Source organism: Stenella coeruleoalba, assembly GCF_951394435.1.
Source record: "Stenella coeruleoalba genome assembly, chromosome: 11".
Taxonomy (NCBI): Eukaryota; Metazoa; Chordata; class Mammalia; order Artiodactyla; family Delphinidae; genus Stenella; species Stenella coeruleoalba.
Window position 1 is genome coordinate 38,377,453 of NC_137157.1, and position 20,242 is coordinate 38,397,694.

The 20,242-nt window shown below is 34.7% G+C and overlaps 1 protein-coding gene across 3 annotated transcripts in view; it reads right to left on the reverse strand.

The window, feature by feature from the left end:
• Positions 1–20,242, reverse strand: part of OTOGL (otogelin like) — a 355,766-nt gene that overhangs the window by 69,867 nt on the left and 265,657 nt on the right. For all 3 annotated transcript variants that reach the window (XM_079936918.1, XM_079936917.1, XM_079936916.1), the window contains exons 25-28: positions 17,069–17,176; positions 16,184–16,322; positions 6,763–6,897; positions 1,319–1,468 (exon numbers count right to left, since the gene is read on the reverse strand). In XM_079936918.1, the coding sequence (XP_079793044.1) occupies positions 1,319–1,468; positions 6,763–6,897; positions 16,184–16,322; positions 17,069–17,176 (532 nt within the window). The remainder of the gene's footprint in view (positions 1–1,318; positions 1,469–6,762; positions 6,898–16,183; positions 16,323–17,068; positions 17,177–20,242) is intronic.

Sequence of the window (20,242 nt, forward strand, 5' to 3'; positions counted from 1 at the left end):
AGATGTAGAAGAATAAATGGTTAATTTGTTTTCAAAAAAGTAAGGAAGGGAGGATACATGGTAGACAATGGCAGAAAACATAGCTGAAGAAGTATGGCAATGACTAAACTACTTCATCTTCATCAAAGAAATGCAAGATGCCAGCAAACACCTAGGAATAGATTTGGGGGCTTTATTTTGCTTAGGGCTGAAAGAAAATGACTTCAATATACAATCATATCTTAAGTTTATAACATTTTAAAATATTTTAAAATATGTATATTTTCTAGTTTTATAAGAATTTGTTATTACTATCCCCATTTTTCCCTAACCTGCCACAGATTATATCCATGAGTCTCAATTTCAATTTCAGATAAAGTGGATTTTTAAAACTATATCAACGTTTCAAAAACAACCCTAACATATAAATTTTAAATGTTTAATAAAATTTTAAATATCTAAAATAATAAAAATATTTAATAATATCTAGTACAATATTTAACAGTAAACAATAGTTAAAACAATGTAAAATATAAATTGACAAAAATTGTAAACAACCCAGATTGAATCTTCAACCATTAATGGATAATACAAACTAATACATCCATACAACAGAGTACCACTTAGCAGTGTATAGGAACAAACAATTAATTCATTCAACAATATGGATGAATCTTGAATGTATTTTGCCAAGTCAAAGAAGCCAGACCCAAAAGGCTATAGATTGCATGATTTCATTTCTACTGTATCCAGAAAAGGCAAAACTATGCAGATGGAAAATAGATCAATGGTTGCCAAGGGTGAGGGGTTGGAAGTAGGAGTTGACAACAAAGAGGCAACATGTGAGAAATCTGGGAATTGATGGATCTGTTCTATCTAGAACTGTGGTGGTGGATACACAACTCCATGCATTTGTTAAAATCCATAGAACTGCAGACCACAAAAGTAAATTATTTTACATTTTTTTTAGAATTTTACTGTATGTAAACTTAAAAAAAATATCCAGAATATGGAGGAAAAGATGGAATGCAAACTGTAATAAATGAATCTAACTCTACTACAAACATATCAAATAACCATGCTGCAGGGAATGGGAAAAAAAAAACCTGACCTAAGTAACTTTGAAAAACTGGATACTGTAAGGTTGAAGTAAAAAAGAACTGTATACAGCACTTGGTAAAGTTGTTCTTCTCTGGGGTCTGAGTTAGTAATTCTGAAAATATAACTTATTTCTTAAAGGAAAACATCAATCATTTGATTTCTGTAAAACATCAAAAGGTAAATGTAATTTCATTTTTTGCATCTCATTTGGATTGACCTACCAAATAGGCTGACTTACCCTCCACTGTGGTCCAACTTTGATATGGATGGTTGTCTTTTTATCCCAAAGAATAGTGATGTCTTTCTCTGGAAAGTATACTACTATGTAGTACCCTGCCTTCCAAAGCTGGTATGTTGGCTTACTTTCCAGAAAAAAACCTGATCGTTTCTTAAAAAAAAAAAAAAAGAAAAGAAAAAGCATAATAAAGAAAAAAATGAATTTCTTGTTTTCTCACCAAAATGTAAACATTAATTATATCCATCAATAATTATCTACGTACTAGTGTTTCTGCTTAGCCCTGTCTTTCCTGAATTTTGTAGTGAAAGACAGAACAAGTGCCTAAAATAGGAAAATCATAAAATTGGTAACAAGATACACACTGGTGGATAGGCTCAACATGGATAAATGAGCAAAGGGAAAAAGGTATTTCAGTTATAGAGAAGAGCACAAACAAGGCGTGGACATAGAGTACATTAGGGGGATATACCTGCTGACCCAGAAATTTTATATTGATGGTGAATAAATATGATTGAGTACTAAAAATGTATGACTTTACCTGAATAATTGAAAAACAAAAGCACAAAGTGTGTGTGTGTGTGTGTGTGTGTGTGTGTCTATAGAGAGAAAGAGGTGTTAAGGAGGACAGGGAGATGAATTTCCATAAAAGGAACTTAGGAAGGCTCTTTGCAAGAGGTGGAACATATATACTGATATGTAAGAAGCCATGATAGGAAGATATAAAGGGCTGGAGAAGAGAATGAGGAAGAAATCATCCCAAGAGAAGGGAATCAGTTTGAACAAAGGCTCAGGGGCAGGAAGTTTAAGATTGTTCAGTACTAAGGAGAGCACCAGAGAGCTACAGCATGGATTCCATGACAAGCATAGTCTGAGACCCTTTGCCATCAAGTTACCCATCACAATCAATGGCTGTTATTCCATGTGCAAAACGTCCTCGATAAAGGCTTTTGAATAGTAAAATGACAGACCATGTTTGTATATTAAAAGAAAATAATGTGTGTGCTAGAAAGGATAATAGGGAGAAACTAGAGACGGAACCCACTGGGAAAATTTAGAGTACCTTTAACCTAAAGTGAGAATATGCAATGTTCTTTATGGGCAAGGGCTATACCCTATAAAAGATTATGCTGAATCTGACATTGAAATTAAGTCACATAAAAACTTTAAAAATACATGGTTAAATCAAAGTAAATAAAACAAATTTAACCAGAAGCAAAATAAAAATTGTGAAGGAGATATGAATTCCTTTGGTTATTTTTCTCCCCCAAGTAAGAACAAAAGCATAGCTTGGAAACACTGTACTATAGTGTACCATTTTATAAATATTTCATAGGGCAAATTAAATAAACTCAGTCACATCCATAAGGAGTTTTCAGTCTCCTAGATCAAGGTCATACTTATAAGCGCTCGGTATATTGTATAGGACAGTATGAATTGTTAATGGACTCTACCTAACCTCATTTCCTTCTACTTCCAAGCGCCAAGTTGGAGTTATAGGGCAATGCCCTCAGTACCTGTGAGGGTCTGCACTCAACCTGGAAGTACCCTGTGTCGAAGTGAGCAAGGCATTAAATGATAAAGAAAAAACACCATGGCAGGTAAAGAAAGACTAAAAAACAAAGGAAAAAAATGTTCCCTGTTTGATCAAGGGCTCTACATTTTCATTTTTCACTAGGTCCATTATATGTGTAGCCTGCCAGGCCCCCATATCACCCTCTGCCATAGAACCTATTTTTACCGTTTGGATTACACTTTTCAGGACCTTTCTATTATCTGATTTGTCTTTGGCATTATTATCTGTCTTCCCCCCTACATGAACGTTAGCTCCCAGAAGGATGCACTTTGTCAAGTTCATGGCAGTATCTGCAGCTTCTAGATCAAGGATAACATATATTTTTAACGCCTTCCTGCACTGGCCTGTTCTTAGTTCTCAGCTTCCAGCCTGAACAGCAATAATCAAAGTAAGTAAGTGAAATGTTTGTAGCTTATAGCTCCTTTTCAATCCATGAAATACCTTCTTCATGTATTTTCCTATTAAACTTCCCTCAGACTGGTTGACATATCACTGGAACATAAAATAAATTTTTGGATAAGATTATTGGACTTCCTTCAGGTTGGTTTTGTATTAGTTACCCTGATGTAAAAGCACATCCTCTCTATTTGCCTGTAGAGCTAAATCCTTCATTTTTATTAGACAAGGCAGTTTGCTACAAGAGGACAATGGTCAAAAGGAGATGGTGTACTCCTTACTTTTCAGATTAGGAAGTAAAGATGTTTCTCCTTATAAGGTTGAGGTATTATGAATTGGACCTCCACTTCAGGAGAGAATTATTGCACTTTAAATAAACTCCAGTGATGTTAGAAAAGTAAGTTATAAAAAGCAGAGAATTAAAACTTTTAAAATACAGCTTCAACTCATAAAATGTTTATATGCTACATATTTGATAAAATTAGAGTGGTACATTTATTGAAAAAAAATAACAGGTTTTTTTCCTTCCCCTGAATGAGCAATCCATCTGCCATAAAACAAATGGTACTTATTTTCAATTTTGATGCTCAAGAAAAAATATTAGCCAGAGATTTGTTAGGGTCAAACTATCTTCATGATTTTTCTTCATCTTACTTTATACTTCACAACATATATGAAGGAGATTCATCAGCACCTGCATTCAGGTGAAAATTGGAAGATGAACATTACACAGAACTGCAATTATCACTTCAAAAATGTGTCAAACAGTCTTTATAAAAGCATTTACTATTTTCAGTTTTTCTTTTTTTAACACATCCTTTCTCTTAGAGAGAACCTTCAGCTATAAATGAATATCCAGCTGATGGCTACACCAAACTGCAGTAATTACTTCAAAAAGATGTTAGCACGACTTGTACAAACTCTGTTTTGCTCAAATCTTGATTGCTGCCTGGTTGGTCTCAACATTTCTTACTGAGACATGAGCTAAGGTCTAGGGCACCGATTCTCAAACTTTAGTGTGCAGAATTTGGGGAAACCATTGAAATATTGATTGTCATCAACTTCAGCCATTCTAATTCCTGAGGTGGAATCCAGGAACCAGCTCTTATAATAAATATTCTAGATGATTCTAATGCAGAAGTTTTGCAAACCAAACTGAGAAACGCTAGTCTAAAAACTCAAAAATAGGCCACTTTATAAAGTCCATATGTCACATCATGTCACTTAATTCCAAAATTTCTTCCTTGTAGAGTAAGTTCAAATATTATATTACACAGCCTCCTTGTCTACTGCCCTTGTCCCCAGGCTTCCTGCATGAAAGTCAATCTGGACGCTCCTCCCTGAATCTCTTTGCCTCACCCTCCCTCCACTATCCCCATCCACATCAACCAAACTAAATTGCTTGCAGTCTCCAAACGTGCCATTTTATCTTTGAACTCTGCTCCTTTCAACATGACTGTTCCTCTGTACTGATTGCCTTTCTACTCTCTCTCTTCACCTGCCTAATACCTACTCATCCCTTAAGACTCAGTTCAAATCATTTCCCCCAAAGCATGTCTTCTGAGCCTTCAAAAATAAGGAGGGTGAAGGAGAGAAGGAGAGCCATTTCCCAAAATTCATTCTTTCATTTAATCCTCATGTGAATTTAGGAAGTAGATTCCATAATCATCCCAAATTTACAAATGGGAAAGCTGCAGCTTGGAGGGGTTAAATAAAGTTGCCCAAAGTGACACAGTTAGCAGGTGACAGAACAGAGGTTCTAAGTGAGTACTAACTGACACCAGTCTATGCTCTTCACAACTACCCTGAACATCCCAGGTTGGTTTAGGTCTTCTTCTTAGGGATTCTCCTGATTTCCTAAACACACTCCTACCATAGCACACCACACTGCACAGCCTCATTTACTTGAAACGTGTCCCTCACCTCAGTATAAGTTCCTTAAAAGCAAGCACAGTGAGTGTCTTTTCACTGTTGTAGTCCCAATAATTAATACATAACTTTGTACAAAGTAGATATTATGAATAAATGATTGAATGAATGAATTTTATTCATTCTTTCAAACTGCACAGGCTCCAAGTTTACAAGAATGAACAAATAAGACAGCGGTCTCAATTCTCACAGAACTCACAGACAAATAGAAAAGACACAGACCACCACACAGGGGTCCCCAACCCCCGGGCTTTGGACTGGTACCGGTCTGTGGCCTCTTAGGAACCAGGCCACACAGCAGGAGGTGAGCAGTGGGCGAGAGAGAGAAGCTTCATCTGTATTTACAGCCGCTCTCCATCACTTGCATTATCACCTGAGCTCCGCCTCCTGTCAGATCAGCGGCAGCATTAGATTCTCATAGAAGCGTGAGCCCTACTATGAACTGCGCATGTGAGAGATCTAGGTTGCCCGCTCCTTATGAGAATCTAATGCCTGATGATCTGAGGTGGAGCTGAGGCAGTGATGCTAGCGCTGGGGAGTGGCTGCAAATACAGATTATCATTAGCAGAGAGGTTTGACTGTGCGGAGACCATAATAAATCAATTGCTTGCAGACTCATATCAAAATCCTATCAGTGAGTGGCAAGTGAAAACAAGCTCAGGACTCCCAGTGATTCTGTATTATGGTGAGTTGTATAATTATTTCATTATATATTACAATGTAATAATAATAGAAATAAAGTGCACAATAAATGTAATGCACTTGAATCATCCCTAAACCATCCCCCAACCCCCCGGTCCGTGGAAAAATTGTCCAGTCCCTGGTGCCAAAACCAGTGCCTGGTGCCAAAAAGGTTGGGAACCACTGCCACCACACAAGTAATTTCACTAAAGTGTGATGCATGTCCTGACAGGGAGCTTGAGGGCAAGAGGAGGAACTCTTTGAAGGAGATAAGATGAGACTTATCACATAAGAATAAGTTAAAAGGAAAGGCTGATCCAGGTAGGAGCAATGACATTCATGAAGAACCAGAGGTGAGAGAAAGAATATAGAGCATTTGAAGAACTGATAAAAGCTCCAACTTCTGGAACATGGTCTTGAAGCAGAAAGCGATGAGAGGTACAGCAGGAGAGGCAGCAATGGCCAGATTGGTGAGGCCATGTAAGGGCAATGGGAGGTCACTTAAAAGTTTTGAAGCACTAAGGTGTCAGGAGATTACATTTCCATTTTAGGAAAACCACTCTGGCTGCACTGTGGCAGGATGGATCAGAGGGGAAAAACTAAGACAGGAGGCCAGGTGTCTAGCTTGGAGAATGTTGAAGTACTCCAGGTAACAGGTGACAAGGAAAGAATCAGCAAATGGAGAAGTGGAGTATAAACAAAAGAGACAAATCAAGTATGATTTACTGAAGCTACATAAAATGACAAAGAAAAAAATTCAAACCTAGTAACCACTTATAAAGAAAAGTACCCCCACAATGTTTCTATTTTATTTTCAGTATCCTCAGGACAAGTTAAAATGATTTACAAGAAATAATTCACTAACCTGTTTGTAAGGAGTATCATGCAGGTAAATGTCAGTGTCCCCAACTGAAATCAAAACACTTTTAGAACAAACAATATCGTTGTCAAAGCATTTCTTGTTCTGGCTAATGACAGATATATCTGAATCATCTGTACTCTGAAATGTCAAAAATATTATATTAATACAAATGTATATTATATATAACTTTTACTTATTTTTCATTAACAAATCTTAAAGAAGTCCAAGATTTACAATGAATTGTATTGAAATTGAAATACAACTTACCTCTAAAATAAAAATCATTTTGATCTAATAATGTGAAGAATTTAATAAAAGTATACCAAGATAGCTCAATCTTTAAACATTTATCTATAATATCTCCTGTTAAAATGCTGTTCCAACAAGGATTTTTTTCCATTTTATTATTACAGCTCAAATTTATCAACCAGTTTCTTCTTATCAAATACCCAACAAGACATGTCATGTAGGGGAATTTTAAAAGAAGTATTTTCATTTTAGACAACATCTTTTGTTTTATGTTAAGCCAGTTTTCTGGCTAAATAATTATTTGCCTACAAGATAAAATTACAATAAATATAAAACTTTGACACTGTATTAGTAAATAAAATGATGCATATCATTTGAGGGCTTCCTTCCAACTTTACATGCATTGTCTCATTTAATTCTTATGATAATTCTTGAATTATGTATTATCTCCATTTTACAGATCAAGAAACAGAGGTTAAGAAGGATTAAATGAATGTCCAAAGTCACTTAGCTAAATAAGGGCAGAGACAGAGTTCAAAACCCTCTTTTTTAATGCCACTTGCAGAGCAATTAGGAAGAGTTTAGTAACGGTTGAGGAGAAAATTCAGTTGTAGGTTATAGGAAATCCTTAGTTCCAGAGACTATTATTTAGTTCCACACACTCTCAATCTAACCTTTTCACCAGTTACCTCACCCTCACCTTCCTTCAGCCACTCCTCTCTCCATCCACTGAGAACTCTCTCTCTGGAAACAGGGTTTTTAACTTTTATTCCAGTTTAATAGATGGGCTTCAATAGTTCTACAGACTCTGGAATTTCATTGTAAAATGCTGTTTTTGAGTATCTGTATTTTTCTAGGAAGAAAGTCTATGATTTTCATCAAATTTTTGAAGTGGTCCTTTTCACCCCAAAAGTTAAAGCCACACTGCCCTGAGTCCTTCCACTACCTAGTGGAAGGTGGGAATTTCATCAAAAGGAAAGGGACAATTCTCTTTGAACTCAAATTCCAATTTTCAAAGGCTCACATACATTTCCTGAATCCTTTTCATTTTTAGATATATGGGGCAGTGTTTATTTTCAAAGTGAGAAGAGTCCTTAAATGTTTGGAAATCATATAGGTCTTGATGTAAATTCTCCATACTTAGTTTTTTATACCACCAACAATATGAACACTAGCTCAATATAATTCTTGGTTTGGCCAAATTCTTCCTGTCTTATTAGTAATCACTATAACACAGTGCCTAGAGGATAGGTTTTCAATGAATGCTGTTAACAGAGTAATTAATTTGTTCCTCTGTGACCCAATTTTCCTTACTTCATAAGAACTGAGAGCTTTTTCTTCTTCTTAAACAATTGTTTTCCAAAGCATTGCCTAAACTTTGAAAAGGAGAATAATAAGGGTCATCAAGATGATTACGGCATTGTATTACTCAAAAAATAATGCCACACTTTTCTGCCTTTATGAACAATTTTCAAAGAAGAAATACATATATAATTCAGGGTTTTGTTTTCCTCTTCCTCTTGGAAAGAGTTATTTAGATTAAGGGATGTGAAAAGCTGGCTGAAAGGATTCCTATTGCCATTACATTTCTATTACTATTAATTAAAGTGCCTCAATGTTAGCTTTAGTCTTTATATTAATTCAGAAATGCCATGAAATATTCTATATTGTATAGTCTGCCTGGTAATGTCATGTTCAGAAATGCCAAGAAATATTCTATATTGTATCGTCTGCCTGGTAATATCATGTTATGCTGACAGTAACTTGAAACTATCAAGTCCTAAGAGTCACATTTCTCCAATTTCCGTTTCTAATATACATTTCAAGTTAATATTAGGTTTGGAGATAATGCTACAGAGTTGCTAAGCAACACAGTAAGTAACACAAAGGTAGAGGAAAAAGGTCAACAGCAATGTGCCACATAGATTCCTCAAACCCTTTATGCTCAGGTACTGAAAACACTGATAGAGAATATTCTCCCAAGTGATTCCAAAACATAAAATGTCAGCACCTCTCAAGGTAGTATATTATTTTACTTGCTATGTCAGTCTAAGACCTGTCATAGTCCCAGCCCCTTTTAACAGTAACTATCCCACAGAAAGTCCCTGCTGATACAGTAGCCTCAGGCAGCCATGGTTTATGTTCCACAGCTGACTGGCCCCAAAGCAGCACATTCTTTGATGGGCCAAGGGACTTTTTAATGCAGGCAAAAAAAAAAAAAAAAAAAAAGACAACTCTAGACAATTAGATTATCTCCCACATTTGAACCAAAAGGAATGGAATGTAAACAAAAGATGGTATACTTATCATTTTTTAAAAGAAATGCTTATTATCTCAACTCTATAATGTATCTTGGGCTTTAATTTGTTCCTTAATTTTACCATTTCCTTTTTCACTTACTTTTATTCCCTTAACATACATTTAAATTCTTATTAGTTAATTCCATCATCTCTTTCATAACTTCTGGAAGGCAGAAAATATTTTTATTTTATGGGGAGTAAATTTTATTCAGAGTGAAATCTTCATCTAATTTTTACATGTAACTTCTTTCTTTCCTTCTTTCTTCTCTCTCTTTCTTTTTTTCCTGAAGTGCCACATCACTGTATAATTACTATGCCATTAATTTGCATTTTACTCTTATTTGACAGAGAAAGCTCTATCTGGCTCTATCTAGATCTTTACATTTGCCTAAATAGGGTGTAATGATTTCCTTTGACTTCTTTTCCTCTCTGTTTTCACTTCCTGTGGATGGATGGACAGATGGATGGATGGATGGATAAATACATAGCTACGTACATACATAAATGCATGCAGGGTTTATCCTTCAAGATATTATGAGATTACAAGCAACTAAGAGTTTTATAGAGGAGACAGGCATGAAAATATGGAACTTGTGAGTCCCAGTGTTCTAAGAAACTCTTGGAGAAAGAAGCCACCAGAGGAGACTGAGGAGTGGTCAAAGACCAGCAGAAGCAGTAGAATTACCTCAGAGAAGACAAAGCAAGAACCACTTCAAAAAAGGAAGATAAAAATTTAAAAGGTTTAATTGGATTTTGCATAGGTCATCATTAACTTTTACAGTGGCAATTTTATATGAATTTTGTGATTTGGTGATTAATAACTCTCCACCACCAGCCTAAGTTTCAAAGGACCCTAAACTGATATCTATGTTTGCACATTCTGTACCTCCACTTCTCAGTATAGGGCCTGACACATAGAAATCACACAAGAAATATTGACATGAAAAATGATGATATGATACAAGGTATAAAAATTTGAGAGCGATGAAATTAGAAGGGTTTTCAGAGACTTAAGGAGAGCACCAAACATTTGAGCTATCAACTGAACAGAATGTTGAAAAACCTAATCTAGAACAAGTTACAGGAAGAAACCTAGCAGTGACAGGGGCCTGTCATAGATAATGGAAGTAGACTTTGGCTCTGAAATCCAGGAGTTGGAATACTAAATTTCCCACTTTGCTGAAAACATCCAGTGTCCTCTCTTTCTCTGAGCTTATAGCAAGTCAAGTTGCTGTTTGGTTTCTCAACTCTTTTTACTCTTAAAAAAGCCTTACGTCAGGAAATACAATTATGAACTTTGTCCTAGATTTGCTTCAACACACTTAAAAAATAATGTGCTATATTCCTTGTGCTATTTAAAGTATAGCATAAACAGCCTCCAAAATGAATAAAATATCAGAGAACTTGAATTTTTAAAGTTCTTTTTTTTTTTTTTTTTTTTTTTTTTTGCGGTACGCGTGCCTCTCACTGCTGGGGTCTCTCCCGTTGTGGAGCAGAGGCTCCGGACGCGCAGGCCCAGCGGCCATGGCTCACGGGCCCAGCTTCTCCGTGGCATGTGGGATTTTCCCGGACTGGGGCACGAACCCGCGTCCCCTGCATCGGCAGGCGGACTCTCAACCAATGCGCCACCAGGGAAGCTCGAATTTTTAAAGTTTGATAACCATCAACAAAGGTAGGGTAAGTATTCGCTGGAATCAGATTACATTTAAAACTCCACAACCCAGGGACTTCCCTGGTGGTCCAGTGGTTAAGATTTTGCCTTTCAATGCAGAGGGTGCAGGTTTGATCCCTAGTCAGGGAGCTAAGACCACACATGCCTTGTGGACAAAAAAAAACATAAAACAGAAGCGATATTGTAACAAATTCAGTGAAGACTTTAAAAATGGTCCACATTAAAAAACAAAAAAGCTCCACAATCCAGAGATTAAAAAGAAAAAAAAAAAAACTTTACAATTCCTTCAATATGTCAGAGTCAAGTAACATTATACTTTCAAGATAAAGCTGAGTAAGTATTAATTTTTTAAAGTCCCATTGGCAAATAAAAGGGAAATTTTTATGAATTTGATTACTAGATCAAATGTAATCTTGATTACATTTGGGCCCAAAAAAATAAGTTTTACCAGATAAAAATGCGTTACAAATGACAAAGTCTGGAATTTGTAATCAAGACAGGGAGGAAAGAGAGCTGCTTGACAAGGAAGAAGGAATTAAATATGATATTCACAGAAGTGATTCTTGTCTATGAAAAAGCAGCAAGTAAATGAATGGTGCTGGCAGCCATTCTATCCTTCTCAAAGGAAATGCTGATTCTTAAAAAATAAATTAATTAATTAAAATTGCAGCAGAAAATCTCCAAGTGTTGAGAAATTTACTATCTGGAATGATAATATTTCAAAACCATGACTATTAGGTTTCATTGGTTAATCACTAATTTGTCTTTGGTATGAAATAATTACTCCATGGTCGAATAAAATATTTCTTGGCTTATCAAGTATATGTTGGTCATGCTGGAGAGGGTGTGGAGAAAAGGGAACCCTCTTGCACTGTTGGTGGGAATGTAAATTGATACAGCCACTATAGAGAACAGTATGGAGTTTCCTTAAAAAACTAAAAATAGAACTACCATACAACCCAGCAATCCCACTACTGGGCATATACCCTGAGAAAACCATAATTCAAAAAGAGTCATGTACCACAACGTTCATTGCAGCTCTATTTACAATAGCAAGGACATGGAAGCAAACTAAGTGTCCATCAACAGATGAATGGATAAAGAAGATGTGGCACATATATATACAATGGAATATTACTCAGCCATAAAAAAGAAATGAAATTGAGTTATCTGTAGTGAGGTGGATGGACCTAGAGTCTGTCATACAGAGTGAAGTAAGTCAGAAAGAGAAAAACAAATACCGTATGCTAACACATATATATGGAATCTAAAAAAAAAAAATATGGTTCTGAAGAACCTAGGGGCAGGACAGGAATAAAGATGCAGACATAGAGAATGGACTTGAGGACACGGGGCGGGGGAAGGGTAAGCTGGGACAAAGTGAGAGAGTGGTATGGACTTATATACACTACCAAATGTAAAATAGATAGCTAGTGGGAAGCAGCTGCATAGCACAGGGAGATCAGCTCAGTGCTTCGTGACCACCTAGCGGGGTGGGATAGGGAGGGTGGGAGGGAGATGAAAGAGGGAGGAGATATGGGGATATATGTATATGTATAGCTGATTCACTTTGTTATACAGCAGAAACTAACACACCATTGTAAAGCAATTATACTCCAATAAAGGTGTTAAAAAAAAGGCATATACAATTCTAAAACTTGAAGCTTTAGACTTTTAATATTCTTTATATCTTATTTTTACCACATGAACCCTAATGACAAATCTTAACCCAGATATTTAATTAGGTACTCAAATGTTGGAATAACATTTCCTATAACATGTCTTCTCATATACAGGTTTGCATGTCTCATTAAAATCTGAGACTGAACATTATGTATGCATTTTTACAGAAGGATATAGTAGAAAATTAAAGTGATGATAGGAAATCAGGTTTATAAAATCTAAACGCCAAACCTTAATGGCTCTTGCCTGCTAAATAAAATGGCACTGTTATATTGCAGCACCAATAAAAAAAGCCTGCTACCATCATTCAGGATCAAACAGAAGAAGATACTTTCATTTTGTCAGGAATCAGAGTTGAGACAAATATTCTACTTTCTGCACAATCACTTTTCTGTACACTTGAAGCTAACACAACATTGTAAATTAACTATGCTTCAATTAAAAAAAAACAATAATTGTTTGAAAATTCAGTGGTAAATACTATGATTTCTCTACTGCAAAGACAAATGAGGAGTTAAGGAAAAGCCAGGTAGATCAAATAAGCAGTTGTTAAGAGTTCACCAAATGCCCACCATTTAGCAAAATGACTGGGGGGAGGAAAACAGAAATGTAGGTCCTGATCCTTGTTTCAAAACTTCAGAATTTTCTTGCAAAATTCTATCTTAATAAATAGAGAAGGCGTGTTTTTGTTAACACAGTTTACATTTAATAGGCCCTAAAAATTGTTTATTAAATGAATGAAATGATAATGCATGAGCAAAGACCATTGTCACACATTGGAAAATGTTTGCAAAGATGGTGATACATGAACAAGGTTTAAAATGTTTTTAGTAAATACTTGTAAATAATTTTTTCCCTACACAAAATGAAAACAAAGTTTGGCAGAATTTTTGTTTTGCTACTTAAAATGAAAGCATAAAAAGCATCATTAATTAAACTCAATGACATATCCAATGGGAACATGTCATGTTTGATACAATATTGTCAATGACACTTTGTTTTTTCTAGATGTGACAAAGTTTACTATTCAGAAGAAGAGAATTTCAAAAATAGTTAAAATTCATTTTTTAAAGAAGAAAATGCTTTACATCCTTGCTATTCAAAGAGTGGACTATGGACATGAAACATCAGGGTAGTTTATTAAAACTTGCGGAATCCAAGATACTGCTCCAAACACATAAAATCCGAATCTATATTGCAACAAGATTTCCAGGTGATGTGCATACATACTAAAGTTTAAGAAGCACTGTTCTACATACTTCATGTTAAAGGCATGTATATGAGTTTATAACAAAGATTACTAATTAAGTGTAAACTTGTGATTTCTACCCTCTAAAAAATGGTTAAAAAACTGAGCAAGTAATTTTTCAGCTCTTATAGTACAACCATAATTGTGTTAGCCCTTATGAGGAACCCAAAAGCAGTATAACGCAGAGCTCTGATATAAAATGATACACAATCTAATTGAGCACACATAAAATAATCAGAATATAATGGGCTGCTTACTTTTGACATGATGACTATTAAATACAACAGGATGTGGAAGAACAGAACAGATAAATGTGAACTAGAAAAGTTATTTTGAGGGAGTAGAGGCAATCAGGTACAGGAAAGTACCCTGAGAAAAGACATAAAGGAGGGGTGGAGCTAACTGAGACCCTTGAAAGATTATCAAAGGCTCTCAAGGGAAGTTTGATTTTATGGAAGCTGGTAATTGGGAGTCAACCATAGTTCTTAGAAAGCAATGACATGATAGCAATGTGAGTCTTAGAAAGATTAACAGAATGAAAAAAGTGTATTATTATAGGGATGAACTTGAGTCAGAAGAGCCTAGAAGTTGAAGGTCAGAGCTGTCCATGTCAATTTGGAACTCATCAGCTTGTAGATGAGGTTGAGATGGTAGAGAGGGATGATCATACCAAGCATTAGGAGAAAAGGGCAGAGAGCCAAGAACAGACATCCAGTTCAGTCAATATTCAGTGGACAACTATGTTCCCAGCACAATGCTCTACACTGGTAAAACAATGGTGACTAAGGTTTGGTCCTTGCCCTGAAGGAGCCAACTCAGTCATCTATGGTCTGGGACTTATGCTAAAAGAAAAGGCAACAAAGAGACAATGGAGAAACCAGAAGAGACACTGAAGGGCTCCAACAGCATAATATCTAGAAAGTCAAAGGAAGAGGGATCTTAAGGAATGTCAGAGACACCTAAATATCAAGAGAAGTAAGGATTTGGTATAAAATCAGTCTGATGCATTTTGAGAAAAAAAGTATCTGTTTATGTATTCAAATCTCTAAATTGTTATTTACTTTTCCAAGCTTCTCAATTTACAACCTAAACTTCAGGGGACAAGAAAATTCTCATGTAAAATTGTTTGCTAAATAAGCCTTGTTCTAAGAGGACAAATACTCATAGAATGTATATGTATCACTGTGCTTTTCCTATGCTCCAAATAGTATCAAAACCACACACACACACACACACACACACACACACACACACTATAAGCAACACACACACACACACACACACACACTATAGGCAACCCCTATAGGCAACTTGTCATCTTCTATAATTATCTCACTGCCAAATCCATTCCCAGGGATTTATTCTTTAAGAAACTTAAAATTGTTCATAAAGAAGGCTAAAAATAGCACTGAAAGGGAAACTCAGTGGTTTCCATTGAGGCTATAGATTTTACTGTTTGTTTTTTATTTAATATAACTAATACAAAATGGGAATATGTCTACTTTCTTGACATATGCTTAAAGAACAGGATCATACATGAAGCTCTAAAAACATAAAAGCCTTACCCAGAAAAAAACACAAATTCAAGATAATCACATGTTACCTTGCTGGAGAAAAAGATGTTATTTTGCTTATTTTTGTGCAATCTTCCTAAAGCTTACATTTTTCATTTAGAAATTTAATTCTGGGATCAATGATATCTAAATAAAATTTAGAGTTACAGAAAATCCGAATGCATTAAAGATATGAGAAATTTTAAGGATTTTATCAGATATACAGAGCCCTGGGTTTACCAAAGCATACCGTCAAAATAGCATGTCTAGAATTGAGAACCATGTTGTTTTGATTGCTACAACTATAAACAATACGTGGTCCAAAACATGATTTAATGTCTGATATTTGTATTCACCAAACTAAACCAATAAAAATAAAAATGGCTGACATTTATTAAGCAGTTACTAAATAGCAAGCACTCTCTGAGAGTTTTACATATATTTATTTCATTCAATCCTAAGAACTACCCCAGGAAATAGGTACAATTATTATCCTCATTTTACAAATGAGAAAACAGAGGCACAGAAAGTTTACGAATTAGCCCATTACTTATACATAATAAAACTTTACAGTGAGTCAAGGACATTAATTTTAAATTGCTATAACTTTTATAGGTTTTACTAATGATACATGGATTTGATATGCCATGGTCCACCATACTTGTTTTCTACATTGTATTTACATAATTGTAAGTAAAAGGAAGTAATTGTGACATACCTTTATCAAAAATACCTGGCAATCACTGATATAATCATATTCCAGTCCATCAAAAGAATGATAATGACGGTCCCCATATATTGTGCACACTGCTGGGCATGGATAATATGTGCAGTTGAACATTCCTCGTCGACAAACACTATTAGAAAATAATACAAACACTGTTACCTTTCTAAGAAACCTGGCTCTAATTAGTATTTTTCAAGCAGCATAAATATTGGAAGGTTTGTATTCAAAAGCATTCACTGAGCCAATAGCCCTTATAAATATGGCCAATTCGTTCTGATAGCATTTTATTACAATGATAGATAAGGCATATATTTACCACTTTGTCTAAATAAATTATCAGACATCACAGCCAATCCTGGAAATTGTGCCTGGGTCACACAGAAAACAGGTGATGGAATGAAAAATTAAACATACGCCTGCTGGTGGCTAAAAGACCACAATGCCATCTCATCTACTGGAGTCCATTTAAATACCTTAGACAGGACTTGTTCATGAACTTAGAATTTTTATCCACATTTCAAGGAAACTGTATTTTAATTTTATTTTATGGTTTATTTCCAAACAGAAAACTTTCCATGAAATGTGACCTTCTCTTTGCACCACTTACCACTTTCTTATAAACTTGAGATATGTTTTTCCTATTAAATTTTCAAATTGTCATAGTTCATTTTTTTCTCCTGGGTTGAACAAATAGGAGTAAAAATAATGATCTCCCTGAAGGTAGTAGCTCCCAACCAACTCCTGAAAGCCTTTAAAATCTTATTTACTCAGACTTGGTTTGCTTTTTTGCTGAAATCAGTCACATTAAGTAAATACAAGATGACTGAAACTAATACAATTTCTTAGGAAAATTGTGAAATAAACAGATCTCATTACCAGGTATAACATGGTGTAGCAATCACTTCTCCTGAGAGGTACTCCCAATCTTTCCAGATACACGGACAGCTTTCAGGAACATAACACTTTCCTTTGTGCTCTGCCATTCTTTCAAGTGAAGAAGTAAATGCTATTTAATATAAACTACTAATTTCAGTTTTTTAAAAAATCAGCAATCTTGTCATATTCAAAACCATCTATATTTGTTATAGCTGTCGTAAGAATGTTCTATCTGACCTATGGAGGGATCGAATCCAGTCTTTCTCCCCTATTTTACACAAAGTACCTTTCACATCACAGAAATAAATAAATGCCAGGCAAATGACTGGATGCAAAATTTTAAACTTTCTGTTATCACTTAGTACAATAAAAGGGAGACAGAAGCCTTAATTTCCGGGTAAAGTGAGATATTCTGAAAAAACAATTAAAGAGGAGGTAAGTCTCCCTTTCTTTAATATTTGCTACTTGATAGAAGAGTCTGTGAGTCTAAGAATTTTTTTATAAAATAGTGAAGTATGAACTGGATAACATTTTCTATTACAGGATAGAGAGAGTAATCAAAAGCTTCTTTTGTTAGTGCTTAAAGTTAAAAGCCATGAGACTTTAGGTGTGTCTTGAATAAGAAACCATTATATCGAGTGTTTCACATTTTATTATTAACATATCAGGTTTTGAATGTTGGTTTCTTCAAAGTGTAATTTCCTTCATGAAAGATTACCCCATAAGAAAGTATCTTAAAATACCTCTGAATACAAAAATTAAAACAAAATCATTATTCATAATCTCAAGGAAAAATCAATTTGGGTGTATTATCAAAATATTTTGATATGAAGATAAAATAAATACATATTATATATAATAAATATTTCAATACCCTTAATATAAATATGTACATATATTTTTCAATATTCCTAAAATCTTTTCTCAAAAATAGCTTCCATAAATAATAATAAAATGCTAATAAATAATACATACAATAATTTAAATATATAATAGTATAACTATAATATAATAAAAGAAATTAAAATAATAAATAATGGATAATAAAATAGTAATAGCAACATTCAAATCTAGCCAGTAAAAATAGATAAAATACATAGTTCTTTTCTGAACTTGCTTTAAAATGTGAGGATTCCATGTTGTCAAAATTAACATAGAAGTCAGGATTCCTGACTTCTTGCCTCTTCTCTAAAATAGAAATAATCACATATGTTCCTTTAGTGCTCTGCTTCCTCGCTCATAGTTTATCTAATGTATATGTTATCCATTTGACTTTAAGTTTCATTCCAGAAGACCATGAATATCTTGTTAATGGTTGTGTTTCAATGCCTAGCACATAGCAGACACTCAATTGTTGAGTAAAGGTGAAGAAATGAAACAATTTATATAAATGATGCATCAACTCATTCAGATTTCTTTCTTTCAGACAACAGTGCCCTAGAGTCCATAATTTCTCCCCTCAACCTTTCCAAACTTCTAGCCACTTTCCCTGAGCATTGCATCTCTCTTCTGCCTAGAAAACTAAAAGATTTTTTTCTCATCACTCAAGACTCAATTTAGTGCAATCTTTTCAGTGCAATCTTTTATGTACCACACTCCCTATATATAGCAATCTGTACAAACCTTTATTGGAGGATTTACCACAATGAACTGCAAGTAATTCATTAAACGTCTTACAGAGAAAATAAGAACAATAACAAAAACTAGTATTTTTGAGTGTTAACTATGGCCCAGCCACTGTTCCACCTACTTTAAATACATCATTAACTCATCTAATCCTAGTGACAATTCCATAAGGTAGATTCTACTGTTATCTTATATATATTTATTTTCGCACCATCATCCCTGTGTCTTAACACAATGTCCCAGATATTAGGTGCTTCATTAACATTGGCTGCTGAATTGTTTACATAAGGGATGCCTCACGGAAATGAACCACAATTCTTTTTTTTTCAATTCTCATTTCTTTTATTTTTTAAAATATTATTCATATGTTTAATTTTTTAATTGAAGTATAGTTAATTTATAATATTATATTAGCTTCTGGTGTACAGCATAGTGATTCAGTATTTTTACAGATTATACTCCATTAAATGTTGTAAGCACAATTCTTAAATAACCAGCCAAATGAGTGGTTTTAAATGGTTACACTGATGACTGATGAGTTTTTCATAACTAATCAAAACTGGAAGAAGGAAGAAGAGAGCTGTAAATCACTGTGAACTGTCTGCTTTAAGCAGGTTTGGGAAGTGGAGTTAATAATAAAATAATAAAATAATAAAATAAACATTTACTGAGCACCTACTCAACCATCTATGAAGTAGATAGTATTACACCCGTTTTAAAAAGATAAAGTTGAGACTCCCAAGTGGTTAAGATTTGTCCCGAGGTACTTTACCTAATAAGAAAGAGGGCCAACATTTTAACCCATTTCTATATGACTCTTTCCACTATATGACTTTCCATTTCTTTAATCCACAATGATTTCTGAGCTAAGGTATGTGGTCGATTTGTAGTCGATGAACTGCTGGCACTATAAGGAGCCCCATGAAAACAACTGACACCAGGCTTATTGTCCTAAAATAAGTCAGCCAAGGTCATGTGGAAGTCAGTACAAATCATACTACCAAAAACAACTTTATAATAGAAAGTTCCATGTAACAAAATTATTTCCAAACAGTGAGAGGCCTCTTAGTCAATTCCAACTATACTTATTTCAATAAAATAAGAGAAGGTGGGAGGAAATTACTTTAAGTTTTTGTAATAAAATTTGACCAGTAAATTAATAAATCACTGTTGAACTAAAAGTCAAAGGTGACAGCAAATAGATATTTTTTTAAATAATAGCATCAAGCACATGAAACAAAATTAGGATGTAGATTTATTCAATCAGCCATGCATCCCTGAGTCATAATCAAATCAAACAAATCAAGCAATGTTGTAGGGTTCAGTTATTTTACTATAATAAAGGTTTTATTTCCCTTGTCCTTTTTAACTAAAATGTCTTCCTTGCTCAGCTGCTGTATGACCTGATTTCTACCTGCATTTATTTTCCCAGGCAAGGCCTTGTTCTTTCACACTCCTTCTATGTCCTTTCTTTCTAAAGAGATTGATACAGTCCCATTACTTGGCTCTTCAGCCTATTCCAGATGGGGACCATTTAGACAAATGTGA